Raw genomic sequence first — 17,822 nt, forward strand, 5'->3', positions numbered from 1 at the left:
AAGGACAACATGGTCTCACACTTTGCTTCTGCTTCGTACAGAGAATGGGGCCCCTTTGCCCAAGCTCTGGGCCTTAGGGAGAACCACAGACTTTAGAAGGAGAGCGAGACTTGGGCCAGGCACCCATCAGGAACATTCCCAGGTCCCTGGGGGGACAGAGGGGGTCCTGCTCACTCTGGAGGTGGGGGTTGGCCTGGAATACAGAGCCATGCAGAAAAGTGCCTTCAACGGGACGAGGTGGGTGGCAGTGTCGTGGACGCCTGCCCTTCCAAGCAGCAGACCTGAAAGAGAGCTCCTCCCAAGGACCTCCTGTCATCCCCCCAGCCACCCCACAGAGCACAAGACCGGAGCTGCTCCCTCTTCCGTTCTGTACCCAATGGATGCACGCTTCCCTGGTCACCCTCTACATTTCTGTGTGTTTCCAGAAAGTCACGTGTGCTTTGGGCGATCCCATTCTTCAAGTGGCCTGAGGCGGGCACGCCCCTCAGCCCGGACTCCGGTGTCCTCAGAGGCCCCACACTCCCCACCCCTGTGGAAGGCCTGGGCCCGACTCGGGAGCCGCCATGCAGGGAGACTTACTGTCCAGCTCGTACTGGGTGAGGCTGGGCCGGCTCAGGTTCCGCATGGAGTACATGGCTACGGGGCGGGAGGCCGAGGGGGCCAGAGGGAGACAGCAGACAGAGGAGGTTAGTACACACACACCCTGCTCCGCCGGGACCCCGAGGAGAGGGGCGGGATGGGGGAGGGGCCTGGCAGTGCACATGCAGACAGAAGGGGTGTCCGGGTGTCCGACGCTGAGTTAGGGGCCCCGGGCGGGAGTGAGAGAGGGTGCCCACGAGGCCGGGGGGACACAGGGCACCGTGAGCCCCCTGGAGCCCAGCACCCCTGAGGGCAGCTCTGGGGGACCCTCGGTCCCCAGTCGCTCCCTCGTCTGAGCTGGGACTTCGATAGAACCATCCTGAAACTGGGGTGTTAATTTTCCCCTCTTAAAAGAAACCCTTTTACTTCCAGGAAATAGGCCAGCATTATCCAGAGGCAGATAAAATCACAACCACAAGCACATGTCTGCCAAAAAATAAAAAAAAATAGTGCAAGCTGCTGGATCAGCTACATCCGAGTTGTTCTGTGAATATTCCCTTGCTCTGCGTTCACTCATTTTGTTGTCTGCTAGTATTCGTTAGAAGCCAAGGCACGAAAGCCTTAGGAGAATTACGGGACAGCACTTTGCATGCTCTTCGTCTCCCACCCACCCGGACACCCCAGGCCCCTGGGCTCCTCTCTCCTGCCCACTCCCCGCCCCTCCGTGAGCTGGTCACGGAGCCCAGGGCCTCTCCCATCCTGGCCCTCAAGTCCAACCCGAGCCGCCGCCTTGGCCCCAGCCGCCTGCTTTCGGTGACCGCAGGAGCCTCTAACTGGAACCCCTGCCTCTGGTCCTCCCCCGCCAGCCATCACCCTCCTGCCCCAAAGGGCAAGCACGTCATCCTCCTTGGCTGTGACTCTGGATTCCCACCAGGCTCCTGGCTCTTTCCTTCCCACCACCACAGGCAGGCCAGATTCCGAGGACCCTGGGACAGAACAGTGACCTCCAACCAGCAGGTCATTGGGGTGAGCAGGCTTGACTCTTGGCCCTTTCCACCTCAGGCCCTTTGCTGGGCTTTCCCCTTAGCTTTGAATGGGTTGACTTGGGATCATCCATCAGGGTCATTGCCAAGGCCATCTTCAGGGAGGCCTTCCCTGACACTGACTCCCCTGGAAAAGGCCCCCAAGGCCGTCATGCCAACTGTCTTAGACATTTATTGTTAGTTTACTTCTTGAGTGCAGGCTCCTCCTTGAGCCCACAAGCTCTGAGAGGGCAGGGGCCATCTGTCTTGTTCACTGGTGTGCCCCCAGTGTCCGAGGGCATGCAGAAGGTGCTCAATAAACACTCAGTGACTGAATGGGACGGGGGTGGTGGGGAGGGGTGCACTCGGGAGAGGTGCACTCAGAAGAGGGCGGCGGGTTTCAGGTCAGGGTGCCTCCAGGAAGCTGAGAGCTCACAGGCAGGGAGGGGAGTGTCCCCGGCCCCACTGTCCCCTGACCCCTGTGGATGCCACTCACAGGTAAGCTCAGCCCACTTGGCCCCCGGGTTGTTGATGCCACGCAGTGTGAAGCCCCTCAGCCCCTCGTAGAGCAGCTCCCGGTACCGGATCCGGAAGCCCAGGAGGATGCCGTTGATCTTGTCCTCTGCTGGTGGCTGCAGGGAAGGGAGTGGAGAATGGGGAGGGGCAGAAAACCCCAAGGCTCACCCGCTTCCACTCTGCCCCTCTCCCTTCCTCCCTCCCCATCCTGCCTCCTGTGACCATAGGGCAGAGCCTGAGCATCCACCAGGGAAAGAAATCAAAATGACACTGAGCATTTTTAACTTAAGAAGCACATCCAGTGAGGTTATTTCAGCTTTGCAACATTCTCTGTGGGGCAGGGAAGGACTGGAATCTCCATGCCATTCCCATTCCCAGAGCAGGAAGGTGAGGCTCAGAGAGGGTAAGGCATATGCCCAAGGGCACACAGCACCGTTGGGCTCTCCTCCTAGACCATTCCTTGCCCAGGGACACCTTCACACAGCACCAGCCTCCCTGGGCCTGGTGACCCTGCCACCTCCCACCTGACCAGCGTCTCCTGGGGTTCCTGCGAGGCCGTTCCCTATCCCTGAATGCACTGCCTCTGCTCTGCCTTTTACTACTTCTTCGCTTTCTGCTCCCATCCATAGCCCAGTGGGAGAACAGGCTTTAGGGGAAGGTGAAAACTACTTTTTAGGATACCTCTTTTTAAAATCCCACTGAAGTGCTTCACCCTTTTATTAGATCCTTCACTGTCTCCCTGGCTACTGACACCTCCCTGCCCCTTCGCCAGGATGGCCCGGGGCTCTGCCGGCCTGGTCCTGGCTTCAGGCTGCACAAGGTCCCTTTCACTCCAGGGAGGGTCCTGTTGCAGTGCGGCCTTGGGTTGGGGAGGGGCTGCGGGGCCCCTTCCTGTTTCCTCTTAAGGGGTCTCCCATTGGGGACCCTGTGGTGGACAAATGCCCGCCCCTCTGATGCCAAAAAGCGAGACAAGAATTTGCTGCTTTGGGGCCTGTGTGGGTGACCTGCCGAGTCCAGAGGCTGGACTTGAGAGCGTACAGGAGGGTCCCGCAGGCAGAGACGGGCAGCCTGGTCTCAGATGCGTCTGGTGGTCTTCCTCAGACCATGGCAGGACAACAGTGCCCACCAAGGACGCTTGGGGAGCTCAGTCAGTTAAGCATCTGCCTTTGGCTTAGGGTCAGGATCCCAGGGTCCTGGGATCAAGCCCCGCATCAGGCTCCCTGCTCAGTGGGGAGCCTGCTTCTCCCTCTCCCTCTGCCCCTCTCCCCTGCTTGTGCTGGCTCTCTCTCTCAAATAAATAAAGAAATAAAATCTTAAAAAAAAAAGTGCCCACCAGAGAGCAGGCAACGGGGGGAGGGGGTGGGGTGTGCGGAGGAAGGGGGTTCTCTGTCCCCGGACGATGGGTTCCCACTTGGGGTTCCGGCCAGGTATGTACACCTGTGTTTGGTTTGATCAGGAATCCCTTCACTGATGGTGGGCCAGGATTCATGGGGACTCAGGGGGCCCTGAAAGCCCCACGCACTTCTCTGTCCCAGGATTGGCAGCTCAGAGGGCACTAAGCCTGACCCTGCCACTTACTAGCTGTGTAACCAGGCCCGTTCATGTCACTTCCCTGAGGACTGGGTTCTCGTCTGCAGGAGGGGATTGGAACAGCGCCTGCCCGAGGGGATTATCTGGAGAGCAGAGTGAGGGCATGTGTGTATGATGTTCCAGCCTTGCTGGGGGCTGTCACCTTTCTGGTCCCTGCACAGGGTGTGTCTAAGTCCTCCTGGGACATGGGCCCCTCCCCGCCTGCTGGCTGCTGGCCCGTACCTGCCATCGAATCAGCACGGAGGTGGTGGTGTGGGGTGTCACCGACACAATGGTGGGTGCTTCGTCGGGTGCTGGGGAGAGGACAGACAGGTGAGCTCTGGGGACTGGGCCTTAGGCCCCCTGGCAGGCCACAGGGAGCAGATTCTTCTGCAAGTGTGGAGGGAGGGGGCCCGGAGCCCTGACCCCAGTCTGCACCCAAGAGCCCAGAGCCCCCCTCCTCTTTGTCCCTGGAGCCACAGGTTTTTGATGTTGCTGCTGCTGAGGCCCCCCCACACGCCCTTTCACTGGTTTTCTGGGGTTCGCCATGAGCTTGGGGACAGCAGAAAAGGAGCACACTGGGATGCCGGGCTTGGCATCGGTGCCCGAATCATGGCAAAGGCCCCTCTGGCCCAAACCTCCTTGGGACTCTGCCCCTCCCACCTTTGGGGGCCCCTCCCCTCCGAAGAGAACGCCCAGTGCCCAGGAACCGCCAGTGGGCCAAGAGAGAGACCCGAGTGGGAGGGCAGCACTGACCGGCCTGCAGAGTGGTCAGTGGCTCTGACTCCTCGCTGAACTCGCTGTCCCCAATGTCATTGGTCGCCTTCACGCGGAACTTGTAGGACGTGAAGGGCTTGAGCCTATGGGCACGATCGGGTTCAATGAGCAGGGCTATCCCCTAATGCCTCACCCCACCACCTCTGCTTGGGAAAGGTGGGGGCAGAGCGTGCTGACCCGTTACACAGATGGGAACACCAAGGCTCAACAAGGTATGTTCCAGAAGGCACACGGGGCCCAGGCCCTCCGGGTCCTGATGCCTGTCTGGGTGTGGCCCCACCTTCAGCCCCCAGGTGGCCCTGTCTACAGGTCTCCCGCCTCACAGGGGCGAGCTGCTATGAGAGCACAGATAACTCTCCCTCTGAGCAAACTCCTCCCCCCAGAAATGCCACCCCTGGGCGCCTAGGTGGCTCAGTCGTTAAGCGTCTGCCTTCGGCTCAGGTCATGATCCCAGGGTCCTGGGATCGAGCCCCACATCGGGCTCCCTGCTCGGCAGGAAGCCTGCTTCTCGCTCTCCCACTCCCCCTGCTTGTGTTCCTGCTCTCGCTGTCTCTCTCTCTGTCAAATAAATAAATAAAAATCTTTAAAAAAAAAAAAAAAAAGAAATGCCACCCCTTTCTTGAATTTAGTAAACTTAGTAAGGGTCACGGTTCTCAAGAGTTAACCACCACTTCACCTCTATAAGCCTTGTTCCTCTCCAGGCAAACGTCTTCCCTTTTGATTTGTTGGGGGTGGGGGGTGAGGAGGAAAGTATTACTCAAAACTCTCGGTCACGTCAACCGGAATATAAAAAAAGATGACCCTCTAGGAATTAAACTGAAGCCAGAATTTCGGAGCAAGCTCCGCTCCCCTGTTCCAGACGGAGAGGAAGATGCTGTCTGGCTGGGAGGGACTGCTAGTGAGGAAAGGCAAGTGCCTCGCTGCGGGGGCTTCCAGGCTCCAGAAATAGATAATCAAGAGGCAGCCCTCACAGGGCTCCGGAGACAGGGAGGGAGGTTAGGACAGAGACGGAGGCGGGGGTCCGGGGGTGGGCAGGCTCCAGGAGCGTGCTCCAGAGCCCCCCCGCGCCCCCTGGCCCCGGCCCCGGCCCCCCCCACCGGGAGCCCCACTGGTGCTGCCTGGGCTGGCAGGGCTGGGGCGGAGCTGCTGGCGGCCCGGGCCTCACCTGTCCACCACCCAGGCCTCACCTGTCCACCACCCGGGCCTTACCTGTCCACCACGAAGGCAGACGTGTTGTGGCTCACGGAGGCTGAGTGCAGTGCCCACCGGCCGCTGGGCAGCTCGCGGGTCTGGACGGTGTAGTAGCGCACGGGGGACAGGCCATCGCTTCCCGGCTCCCAACACAGCAGCACGCTGCGAGCCTTCACGTCCTCCTGCTGCACCACTGGCTTGCTGGGGGGCTGGGGGCGGTCTGGGAGGTGGCGGAGGGGGACAGGAGCAGGGAAGTCAGCCGGGAAGGGGGTGGGGGTGAGCTTTTTCAAGGAAGAGAAGGAGATGCTCTGGGCTCAGGCCTGATGCCCGCGGCCCCATCCCCTTTCTGTGCACACAGGTCCCGACAGCGAGCACCCGTGGCTCCGTGGCTCCTGGTCCACGACCTGTGCTCAGGCCATTAGAGGCCCAGGTGCCTGGGAACTTAGATCTCCCGCGGGCAGCCCGACCAGGGACTGGCAGGGAGGAGGTCCGAACACCCAGCTCCTTTGTCCCCCGCCTGCCCCAGTGCTGAGATGGGGCCTGCGCCGTCCCTGCTTGAGTGGGATGGAGCCCACGCTTCCCTCGGTGGGGCTCTGCCGGATGCCCTGCCCACGCCTGGCCTCCTTCTCGCTGCCCCAGGCCCTCCTGCAGGAGTTCTCAGCCTCAGCACTCTGGCACTTGGGGCGGCCGATTCCGTGTTATGGGGCCGTCCTACGTGCTGTAGGGTGTTAGCAGCATCCTGGCCTCCACCCCCTAGATGCCAGTCATAGCTCCCTCTTAGTTGCGACAACTCAAATGTCTCCAGACGCTGCCCAATGTTCCCCGGGGGGCGAAGCAGCTCCCGGTTGAGAACCGCTGTCCTACTGGTTTTTCCTGGGAACACTGTCTAACAAACCACTTTCATAGGAATCGGGGTGTCAGCCTGCTTCAGGGGAGCCCGGCCTCCGGTGAGTCACCGGCTCAGGGCCACAGGCCCTTGGCACCCGGGGCTCCACGCTGCAGCCCCACCCGCCACCCAACCGGACACTATCTTCACTGAGGGCTGGGGAGAAGGGAAGGAAGCTGGTCTCACCAACCCTCCCTCTTCAGAAAACCAGTAGCTGGGGCAAAGCAGGCTCCTTGGGAGGGGGACTCGCAGCCCAGCTTCTGGAAGTCCACTAGAGCCCTTGCTGACCCTGACCCCAGAGATCTCAGCCCACTTGCCACTCCAGGTCAGGGCAACGCGGCTCTTAACTGGCTGATTCCCAGGCACCCGTGAGTCAGGGTGGGGGCACCTGCGTTGGCCGGGACCCCCGCCCCCGCCTCGGCTGCCCCCAGGCCTCCCCAGCCCCAGTGGGCAGTCACCTCTCTTCTCGGTGGTCACCACCAAGGCCTCGGCGGCCTCTCCCCAGCCCTTGCGGGTCTGGGCCGTGATGCGGAACAGGTAGACGGACTCTGGCTTGAGGCCACTGACGGTGTACTGGCGGGTGCTGGGTGTCAGCACCTCCACGGTGGCCGTGTTGGCCGTGGTGGCGTTGAGCCGGTGTGTGACCTGGTAGGCTGCGGGAAGGAAGGACATGGGCTGTGCTGGGGGGCAGGGCAGTTGCCCTCGGTGCCCGGGGAAAGGGTCGAATCCTTCCCAGGCCACCGCGGTGTCTGCACTTGAGCTCCCCTGGCTGTGGTTCGTCAGCTTGGAGCCCTCTTGGTCATTCTTGTGTCCTCAGCTGCCACGTGGGGAGTGTGGCTGTGGGGCGCACTCCCTCTGTGGGGGTCACAGAGTCCGTGACCCCCGTGACAGCCTCAGGTGAGGGGGACAGGGGCTCAGAGGGGCCAGAGCACCTGCTAGGAAGTGACTGAGCTGGAATTCCAGCCCGTCTGTCTAAGTCCAAGGCGCCGGCCCCTCCCGGCCTCCACTCTGCCTTCTGAGGAGCGGCCTTCCTCTGGGGCAGGCACCGCGGGCTGCCAGCTCTGAGAGCCCGCACTAGGCACAGGGAGTGCCCACCACGGTTTCGCGGGTGAGGGGGCTGAGGCTGTGAGAGCCCGCTTGCTCCAGTTCAACCCCGTGAGCCTTCCCCCGAGGGGCTGCGTGTGTGCGTGCATGTCTATGTGTGTGTTAGGGGAGCATCCTTGAATGTGAAATGGTGCTTCTTGAGATGTGGACACTTCCTGGGCCCAGTCTCCCTCTGGCCTCCTCCTCCTACCTGCAGCCTCTGGGCACCGGAGAGGGTAGAGGCTTACCAAGAATGATGCCGTTGGGGGTAGTGGGGGGCTGCCAGATCAGTCGCACCGACGTGGTCCTCACCTCTGGGAACAGGATGCCCACGGGCGGCCCCGGGACTGCAGGGGACAAAGGAGAAGCAGGTGGCTGCCCAGCTACTGCTTAGCCCCAGCCCCACCCCGGGTCCGGCTCCGGGAGAGCAGGTGGGCAGGCTGCGGGGGAAGGGCACACTGAGCTCAGTGATCTGTGGAGTGCGGCTCTGTGCCTGACGCTGCGATCCAACACGGGACACAAAGATGCTATCAGGGAGGTTTCTGTCCTCAAAAAAGGGCATTATTTGGCAGGAACCAGAAGGGACCAGGCTCCAGTTCCTTTGGCTCAGTGTCCGTGTCCGTGTGCACATAGACGTACATGCAGGGTTGCCCTCAGAACCGGGCAACGGGGCCTTGTCCTGGGTCTGTGCTTTAGAAGGCACCACTCTGACTTCCTTCCACCCATAGGGTGAGGTGACCACAGGGCCCACCCTGAGCCTGAAACACTCCTTTTCCAGGGTCTGCATGGGCCCGTTCCCCAGGCCCACCCTCCAGACTTGCACCTCTGGACTGAGGGATGGCCCGGGCGGCGGCGGGGGGGGGGGCGGGGGCAGCTGTTTGGGGTATGTGGACGGAGACTGAGTACCATGTGTCAGGGAGAGAAGGGGAAGGGAACAGGGCAGAGGGGAGGATGGCTGGGGGCGGGCAACACTTCCTGTGCTGCCTCATCCCAACAGATAATCCCCCAAAGTCTGAGATTTCTAGACTTGAACTTGGCCTTCCAGGTCAAGGCAAGAGGGTCAAACATACTGAATTTAACAGATCATTAGCTTGATTTATAACTTTAGAATACGTGGACACATGGTGTTTACGCTTCCTTTTGCACTCTTGTCTGGACCCCAGCAATGTTTGTGGTGGGCAGTCAGAGTACATGTGTGGGGAGAGGGGAGGGAGCCAAGGACCTGTCGGTCAGCCTTTGACGGAAAGTTCTGCTGCAGGGATGAATGCCTGGAGCCCTGCTGGCATCGCTCTTTTGCAAATGGGACCAGGAGGCTCGTGCCCAGGAAAAAGCAAGCCTCTTCCTTGCACAGACCCTTACTCCAAGTGCACCTGCCCCAGGCAAAACCCAAATCAAAATGGGTGCCAAGTCTCTATTCCGTGCGCTTGTCCCAGAGAGTGTGCAAGAGACTGAATCCGATGTCAAACTGTCCTTGCCTTCCACTTCTTCCTCAGGGACGCACAGTCTGGGATGTGTATCCCCTCGCAGTGGGTTGGTGGCCCTCGGTGACCTGTCCCCCACAGGAGAAGCCTGACGCCACGGTTCCCTTTGGGGCAAAGTGCGAGCCCAGAGGGGCAGGGCCGGGCAGGCAGGAGGGAGGGGAGCTCCCCGCCTCCCCAGGCGCGCAGGGATTCAAACTCACCATCATCCAGCGTCCGCTCCAGGATGGGAGGGTGGCTGGGGCTGCCATCCCCGATGCGCGTGAAGGCTAGCACCTGGACCTCATAGAGCACGTATTTGCCCAAGCCTGTGAGCTGGGCGCTGCGTGACGAGTTCCCTTCCACCAGCCAGAACCGGGGCTGGGAATCCGAGTCCTTCTCCTTATACATCACCTGCCAGAGCACAGTGCAGGGGGTGAGGGCCTGGGGTCTGGGTCCTGCGTGCCAGCACCTTCCCCACGTCTCATCCCCGGAGCGAGGCAGGCGGGATAGAGCTGCTGGACCCTGGGCTCCTTGGAGTGGCTCCCTGCACAGAGCTTTACTCAAAGTGAACCTGAGGGGCATGGGATACGGTGGAGCTTGGGCTCTGGGAGAGCAGGGGACACAAAGATGCACCGGGCCAGGGAGCTGGAAGGTTCCTTAGAGAGCATTCAGATAGGAAAAAAGGCCCAGAGAAGGGGCATGACTGGCACGAGGTCACACAGCCAGTAATGGGGGGTGACGGACATCAAGCCACGTCTCCCAACCTGTGGGCCAAGGCTGAACCCTGCGGTTAGGCGCAGCTTTGGCAGCAGTTCTAGAAGATGATGGGAACTGGGCCCGTGGGCTGAGCGAGGCTGGGGCAGCCAGTGGGGCCTCCTGGGGGCTTCCCCAAGGACCTGGGCCCCCCTGGAAGCCTCCAGCCCTGAGGGAGGACTCCTTGGTTGCCGTGCCACCCAGAGCAGAGACGCCGGGAGCTCCTGGGCATCCATTCCAGAAGGCGGAGACGTGGGCCCCAGGGGTCATGAGGACAAGGCACCTTGGATGGGGACGCGGGCGACCTTGGAGCCAGGACTCACCTTGTAGCCCAGCACGAGCCCATTGCGGTCGGCCTCAGGGATCTCGTCCCAGCGCACGAGCATGCTGCTGGAGGTCGTGGCCAGTGCAGACACGTTGGTGGGGCCAGAGGAAGGGACTGAGGGGGAGAGGGGGCAGAGAGGAGGAGCTCAGCACCCAGTCGGCCCTACAGAGGAAGGCGGTGTGACACCCTGTCCCCAGCAGCAGATTATCCTGCAGTGATTCCTGGTGGCTCTGGAACATCGCAGATGCTGCTTCTGGTTTCAGAGGAGCCTCCCTGTTATCCTCTGCTCGGGCCAATGGGAGGATGAGCCCCCCTTTCCTGTCTGCGCAGCAGTGAGGGCTGGGGAGGGGCCGGGATGGGAGGGGATGTCCTTCAAAAGGGGCCAGGAAAAAGCCTCAGAGTGGTGAACCACATGTGGATGCACGAGGGCTGCCTGAAGGCTGGGGGCTCATGTTCTGTGGGTGACCCCTTGCCGGGGTCCCGTGAGCTGCTGGTTCTGCTTCTGGAATGTTCTGAGAGCTGATCCAATCTCCCCATCTCCGGTTCTTTTAGGCACTACTGGGTGTCAGGGTTAAAGGTGAGGGCACAGAGACATGGGCAGTTTGCAGGGAAAGACCTCCTGGCTAACCTGCAGGGGTGGGGATCCCCCCAACCCCCCGATTTTGGGAGCAGTGGGAATACGCTGGGGGACACGGCAACAAGGTTGGGCACTCCGCCGGGATGTTGAGCATGAACGGGAAAGTGAGTCTGGGCTTATTCTGAACAATGGCTCCAGCCTTTGTACCCTTGGAAGGCCGTGAGGGCAGAGAGACCAAGGTGGGGGGGGGTCCCCGCCACAGGCTGCGGGGCCCGGGGGGGGCTGGTACAAGGGCCACAGTACCTGACTCCCGGGTCCTGCCCGTCACCATCTGGCTCCAGGGCCCGCTCCCGATGGCGTTAAAGGCCTGGACCTGGACGCGGTACTCTGTCCACTCCTCCAGGTCTTCGATGGTGTACTCACGCTCCACGCGGTCCTGGACCACGTGGCTCAGCGTCTTGCCGTGGCCGTCTGCCCGGCTGTATTTGATCTTGTAGCCCACCGACTCGGGGTTCCCGTTGTATTCCATCTCCGGGAGAGGCTGCAGGAAGGTGGGGGTGGCAGAGCGGCCGTGAGGCCAGGCCCACCCCGTGCGGGGGACTATCTGGCTTGTGCACCCTCTTCCAGGGAGCCCTACAGGATTATCATACCCACCGTCCAAGCTGTCCGTGCCCATGTGAGGTGCTCTCGCCAGGTGGGGCTTAGAATGTGTGAGTCTATATTTCTGGAGGCTTCCCCCCCACCGCCCCATCTCCCTGTCTGTCTGTGCCAAGCTCCCAGGAGAGATGGCATCCATTCTCGCACACAGGGCAAACTCAGTACCCGGCCGGGGCACTGAGACTGGAGAGGAGACCCACAAACCTGTCTGTCCAACAGGCAGATGAGCACAGCACCCCTGGCCTCGGCTGTCTCTACCACTTAACTCCCTCGCTTAGGCTGCCAACACACACTTACTTAATTGCCTCTAACATGCCTGCTCCCAGCTCACGCCCGCCGCCCTTGGAGAAGCAAGTGTCTCGGGCATGGGTGGAGTGAGTACCAGTCACTGGCAGCAGTCGTTCCAGCAGGAGGCCTGAATCTCTCCTGCCACATGTTCAGCCGCCTCCTTCTGGGGAGTTTCAGCCAAGAGAAAAGACAGATCCCTTTCCTAGGCGGCTGGGGCTGTGGCTGCTGGCTCAAGGTCGTTTGGATGAACCTGGGCAGTGCTGGTAAGCAGTGGGGGTGTGTGCATGTTGGGGGGACCTGTGATCCGGAGTAGGTGTGAGCTGAGGACTCCGCCTTAGGATTCTCTCCGAAGAAGAGGCGCCCTGGGCCCTCACCTCCCTGCTGTTCTGCGTCCCCGGGCACGGTTCACAGGCTCCTCACATTCTGACCCACTTCCTCCCGTTCCTCGGCCTCTGCCTCACTCCCTGCATACTCACTGCCTCCTGTTAGCTCAGACACTTAGTGAAGCCGACCAGAGACCATTAAGACAGTTAATCAATGGGCCCGGAGTGCACGCTTCCTTACCTGCTAGGGAAAGGTAACAGGCCGTGCACCATTACGCGGGACTGGAGGTGCCTGGGGCCCTGTGCGGTGCATCAATTGCCTTTTTATTCCTCCTCCAGCCCCCCGGGCATCAGTCAGTCTCTAGTCTTTTAGTGTTTGGAAACCTTAAAGTGAGCTGCAGGAGGAAGGCAGGGAGCCGGCCCGGAGGGGGCCAGAGCTTAGGCAGGAAGGGGCCGAGCGAGCAGTAACTGGGGCTGCACACGCCCTGGGGGGGGCTGCCCATGGGGCGTGGGGCCCCTGAGCTGGACGGAAAGACAGCTCTGCTCAGTGCCGGTCCCCTGGAAGGGGACACATAATCACGAACTACCGTATGTCCGTGAGCTCCTTCTACCAGGCGTCCAGCTAAATGAAAGGGGGAAAGGGCTTGCCAGTCAATCCCACAGCATGGTGTTTTGCAAATTGTGTTTTGTGCAAGTGGTAAGAGGTCTCACGTGGAAACAAAACCAAGTCGCGCGTGGCCAGACCGGCCGGTGGAGCGGGGTCAGGCAGGCTCTTCCCAGCACTGAGGAGAGGAGCCAGGCTGCGGGGTGCTGTCCCCCACATTCGTTTGTCTCAGAAGTCCTGTACGCGCCTAGCTCCTCTTGGACGGCTGCTGTGTGGGGCAGTAGTCGGGAAAACACTGTCCTGGGGGGAACGGCATCAAGCAGACACATCTTCTCCTGATCCCCGGAAGATGGGGCTGCAGTATGCTCCGTGGTTAGGGCTGTGGATTCTGGGGGAACAGACTCCCCGGGTTGGGAAACCCAGCCCTGCTGTTAACTAGAGGATAGGAGAGGATGTTGGCAGGGGCGGGTGGGTGGGATTTGGGCCAGTGATTTGACCGCTTTCTGCCTCAGTTTCCCCATCTGTAAAGTAGGGATCAAGATCACTCTGCTGTCACAAGCCTGTGGAGAGGGTTCTGGGCCTTACCTGGGGTAATGGCCCTTGACACGCAACCCTGACCTGGAGGGGTGGTCTCCCGCACCTGCCCCACAATCTCAGAAACAACCCTTCACTCTCTGACTTGGTGCAAGGGATGACTTACATCTGAACCCCAGGCCCACCACTTGGGAGCTGTGTGGACATGGGCGAGTTCCTAACTTCTCTGATCCTCAGTTTCCTTAGCTGTAAATTGGGGTCGCAATGTGCCCTTTGCAGGATGACTGGGAGGATTAAATGGAAGAAAACATGTAAAATGCTTGGCACCTGGCAATGCTCACTAAACAGCGTTTTCTAGTTCCTTCTTACAGAAGGCATTTGTTCATTTGGCTAAGATGAATTATCAGGCACCTTAAAGGTGCTAGGTGTAAGGAAAAGAGAAGGGAGCTGTGGGTATTCTGGTGACCCCCCTCCTTGATGTGGCCCTCTCGGAGGCAATGACCGTGGCAGGGTGACAAGGACCAAGGAGCCATTCCACCCCCACTGCCCTCGTGGGAGCCTCACCATCCAGCGGAGCCAAAGGCTGGTCTCACTGGCTGTGCGCAGGGTCACGTTGGCAGGGGCCATGTCAGGGGGTGCCTGGAGGGTCTGGATCTTTCTAGAAGGCTGGCTGGGTGGGCTGGTGCCCACGATGTTCACTTGGCGCATTCGGAAGCTGGGGTGGGGGAAGGGAGTGAGCAAGGTGATGAGGGCAGAACCCCAGGCCAATGCCCGTCCGGGTCTGGGCAGCCCCCCGCATTCTGCCCTGTTACCTGTAGTAGGTGAAGGGGTTGAGCTCGGGCACCTCCATGGAGCGGGCGTCGGGCTCGTTGGTGAGCTGGTGAACCAGCAGCCACTCCTCTCCCTCCCCAACCACGCCTACCTGGAAAAGGGAGACGCTCTTAGACCCGCTCAGCTTGTGGGGCTGAGATGTCCTGTGCCCCAGGTTCTCAGGGGTAAAGCCCTGCCCATGAAGGTCTTGATTCCATCCTGGGGCTCACCTGGAGAGCCCCACATGGGGTCACCACCTTTCCAGGCCCTGAAAATGACTTCAAGCATGACCCCGAGCCGTCTTGCGTAGAATCTGGTGGAATGCTTGCTAGAAACCCATGCCAGGGCCCTGCCCTAGACTGAGCCCATCAGAATCCCTGGGGGGTGGTACCCGGGAATCTGGCTATTTACCAAGCTCCCCAGGGGATTCTGAACACCCTGGCATGCTTCTCAAACCCCAGCTTCATCAGAATCTGAATTTCTGGGGGTGTGGCCCAGGTGTTGGAACTGATGGACGCTCCCCGGGGGCAGCCAAAGCAGACTCGCCACTTTCGGGGCTGTGGGCAGCAGCTGTGTATTTCTCCAGGCTGGCCAGTCCCCGCCCGACCCACGGGGACTGGTGTGTGTGTGTGTTTCCGCACATGTGTGCATGTGCACATGTGTGTTCACGCATGTGTGTATGCATGTGCATATGTGTGTCCATGCACGTGTGTGTGTGTGCATGTGTGTGCACACAGTGGTCAGGTGAAGTGGAGGCAGAACTGGGAATGGTGGGCATTTTGGGGTATTTGGCCACATGACAGTTGCATATGAAAATCCCCACAGGTGTGAACACACGTATGGTTTGCTCTCAAGTGCGTGGCCGTGCGCCCACGTCTAGGAAGCAGGCTGCATGGGCTGTGGGCACCCCCGGCAGCAGGGTTTACCTGAGCCTCCACCAGCCAGCGGGAGATGGAGGTTTTCCCATCATAGCCTGGCCTGAACTGCAAGGTCACGGAGCGGGGGCCGATGTTGGAAATGCCCAGGTTGGTGGGGGCCCCTGGGAGTTCTGGAAAACAGGATGGGAGAGGAGATCCGTTGAGGACAAGGTCCTTCCACATAGACTAGGCCTCTGGGTGGGGGGCTATGTGACTCTTCTAGAAGTTTGGTAGGAAGAGCTGGGCTGAGGCTTCCGCCCTCCAACTCAGTCTTCTTCCTGCATCCACAGCTCTGTGTGTCCAGACCAGGGGCCTGAGGGGCAGGGTCAGGGGCTGGGAGGGCCTCCCAGGGCCACAGGGAGGTTGGAACAGGGAACAGGGGCTGGGCATGCAAGGGCTTCCCAAAAGAATCTTCCTCTCCGTCCACACACATAGCCCCTTTCAGCCCTCCCAAACCCAATCATGGCTGAGGAAGATCAGAAGGAGAGCTGGGTGGGGGAGGGAGCCCCTAATTTCTGACCAGGAACCTTGGGATTCAGGATGAACAGAAAGAGTATAGATTCTAGAAGTCGGACTGTCTTGAGCTGGAATCTAACCCCACTGTTTCCATGCTGTGTGTCTGTGGGCAAGTCACCTAACCTTTCTGTGCCACAGTGTCCTCCTTGGTCAAATGGTGACGGTAGTATCACTGACCTCAGGGTCGTTGTGAAGACTCACTGAATTGATGTAGATACAGCACTTAGCTTCAGGCACAAATATGTGTTGGTGTTATTATCAGCTGTGGTTGAGTCAGCTGGGGTGTCTCAGCCATCTCGGGAGCAGAGTGGGGGGCACAGGTCAAGGGATTCTAGCTGGGTCCCGTAAGCATAGACTTATAGACCCAGCCAGGACCATGTGGTTGTCTAATCGACCTCCCATAGATACAGATGGGGAAACTGAGGCACAGAGGGGCCACTTGACTTGCTTGAGGTCACAGAGCTTGGCAGAAGCAGGGCTGAGAGTAGGTCTCAGCTTGCTCTTTATACCAGATTTAAGATGATTCCCACCTTATTCTACCCTTTCCCAACCAACACTTCCACTGGCTGGAATCCCATTTGGACTTTCTGGGAGACAGTGAGAATTCTTCCCCTGAATCAGAGATACTATTGCTCGATGCAGAACCTGGTGTGGCATGGGGGTGGATGAGACGGGGGCGGGGGAGGGTCCTCTGGGGGTCTCTGCTTTTCTGAGAGCCATGGGAGGAGGCAGCAGTGGGTCCACTGAGCCTCCAGAGACCTGGGATTATGAGACGTAAGCCTGCTCTGGGGGAAGCTCAAGGGACCATGGACCCAAGGCAGGGGAGAGCTCGGGGGGGAAGAAAGCCAGTATTCCTGAGAAAAAGGTAAGCGTCTTGGTCAGGAGGAAGACCACAAGAGGCCAGGAGTCTTGCCCTGCGAGTGGGCACCCACCTGGAGGCACGCCGGAGGAGATGGTTGACGCAGACACCTGGCCCTGGCCCTTGGCGGTCATGGCGGCCACCTCGATGGTGTAGGTGGTAAGCGCAGTGAGGCCCGTGACGCGGTACTCCAGGGTCACGTTGGGCAGGTAGTGGGTCACGCGGGTGTTGGTTCGGTTATACTCCTCCCAGGAGATCCGGTACCCTGGGGGGAGCCCCCAGTTGTGCATGAGCTTAGCTGTGACCAAATGCTGGCTTTGACCCTTCTGTTCTGCTTCTCCCTTTTCACTAGTCTGGGTTGGGAGCAATGGGGCCGAGGGAGCTGGGAACCTCGTGCCTGGGGCCCCAGGTATAACTTGGGTGGGATGCCCCTGTTGGGTGGGGACTGTAGGAGGGAGCAAGTCATTATGGTCGGTGCTTGAGGCCTGCGGCGGAGGACCTGGGATGTGCTACAGAGCAGAGGGGCTGAGAACCTCCACTGAGTACGTTCTAAGAAAGAGTGGCCTGCTGGGAGGCTTTGGATGAACATCAGTCAACAGGATGGACTGGACGACCCTGTCTCGCCCCCGAGCTCAGGAACGCCCACCTGTCACCCTTACCTGTGAGGATGCCATTCTTCTCTCCTGGCTCTTGCCAGCTGACCTTCAGCGAGGTGTCCAGGATTTCACTGAAGCTCAGGTGTCCCACAGGACCAGGCACTGTACCCCAAAAGGGCCCCCACCCCACCCAATGCATGTTAGAGCCAAAGAGAGACCACTGTCTGCAAGACAGCCCGCAGTGCTCCAGGGGCACCCCAGGATGGGAGACAAGGCTGGGATTGCCCCATATCTGGAGCGCTCAGTCCGGCTCTTGGGTGGGTGGGTGGTGAGGGGGGCAGGGATGGCAGGGGCTGGGTGGTGCCTACCATCCTCATGGGTGCGCACCAGCTGGGGGGTGCTTCGAGGCCCATCGCCAGGAGTGGTGAAGCACAGCACGGAGGTGAAGTACTCGGTGAACTTCTTCAGGCCGGACACGAAGCCCACGTGGATGCTGTCTTGAAAGTTGGGCCGGGCAGTCACCATGGTAACCTCCTCTTCCTGCTCTGGCTCCCAGGCAATCAGCTGGGGAGAGGCCAGCAATTCAGGCAGGGCAGCAAGAATGTTCCAGAAGAGGCCGAGCGCTCTCCCACAGTCTGGGCCAACGGACAGAGAGCGTCTAGGAGCCCAGCTCCCTAGGGTCCATCCTCCTAGGAAAGGGATGGCTGCGCGCACACCAAGCCACGAGCGTCCGTCCTTCTGGGCGTTCCCTTTGGTGTGCTGGCTGTTCATTGAGCAACTTACTGAGAGCGAGGCACCGGGCTCAGTGTGCTCCACGAGGGGTCTCTCACCAGGGAGGTTTTCTACCAAGATTGGCTGCATAATTTGCAGGTTCAGTGCAAAATGAAAATGGAGGGTCCCCTTGTTCAAAAATTTTTAAGAAATGCAAGGTGACGGCAGCCGAGCATTGAACGGAACGGAATGGTGGTAGTGGTGCTGGT

At 60.1% G+C, this 17,822-nt stretch overlaps 1 protein-coding gene across 1 annotated transcript in view; it reads right to left on the minus strand.

The window, feature by feature from the left end:
* SDK2 (sidekick cell adhesion molecule 2) overlaps positions 1-17,822 on the minus strand; it is a 133,715-nt gene that overhangs the window by 33,543 nt on the left and 82,350 nt on the right. The window contains exons 19-34 of the mRNA XM_021678380.2: positions 17,211-17,406; positions 16,906-17,004; positions 16,320-16,511; positions 14,881-15,002; positions 13,957-14,066; positions 13,709-13,859; positions 11,042-11,279; positions 10,160-10,275; positions 9,305-9,494; positions 7,872-7,970; positions 6,999-7,193; positions 5,673-5,874; positions 4,443-4,546; positions 3,930-4,000; positions 2,098-2,233; positions 580-636 (exon numbers count right to left, since the gene is read on the minus strand). Of these exons, the coding sequence (XP_021534055.1) occupies positions 580-636; positions 2,098-2,233; positions 3,930-4,000; positions 4,443-4,546; positions 5,673-5,874; positions 6,999-7,193; positions 7,872-7,970; positions 9,305-9,494; positions 10,160-10,275; positions 11,042-11,279; positions 13,709-13,859; positions 13,957-14,066; positions 14,881-15,002; positions 16,320-16,511; positions 16,906-17,004; positions 17,211-17,406 (2,278 nt within the window). The remainder of the gene's footprint in view (positions 1-579; positions 637-2,097; positions 2,234-3,929; positions 4,001-4,442; positions 4,547-5,672; positions 5,875-6,998; positions 7,194-7,871; positions 7,971-9,304; positions 9,495-10,159; positions 10,276-11,041; positions 11,280-13,708; positions 13,860-13,956; positions 14,067-14,880; positions 15,003-16,319; positions 16,512-16,905; positions 17,005-17,210; positions 17,407-17,822) is intronic.

Source organism: Neomonachus schauinslandi, chromosome 15 (genome assembly GCF_002201575.2).
Source record: "Neomonachus schauinslandi chromosome 15, ASM220157v2, whole genome shotgun sequence".
Taxonomy (NCBI): Eukaryota; Metazoa; Chordata; class Mammalia; order Carnivora; family Phocidae; genus Neomonachus; species Neomonachus schauinslandi.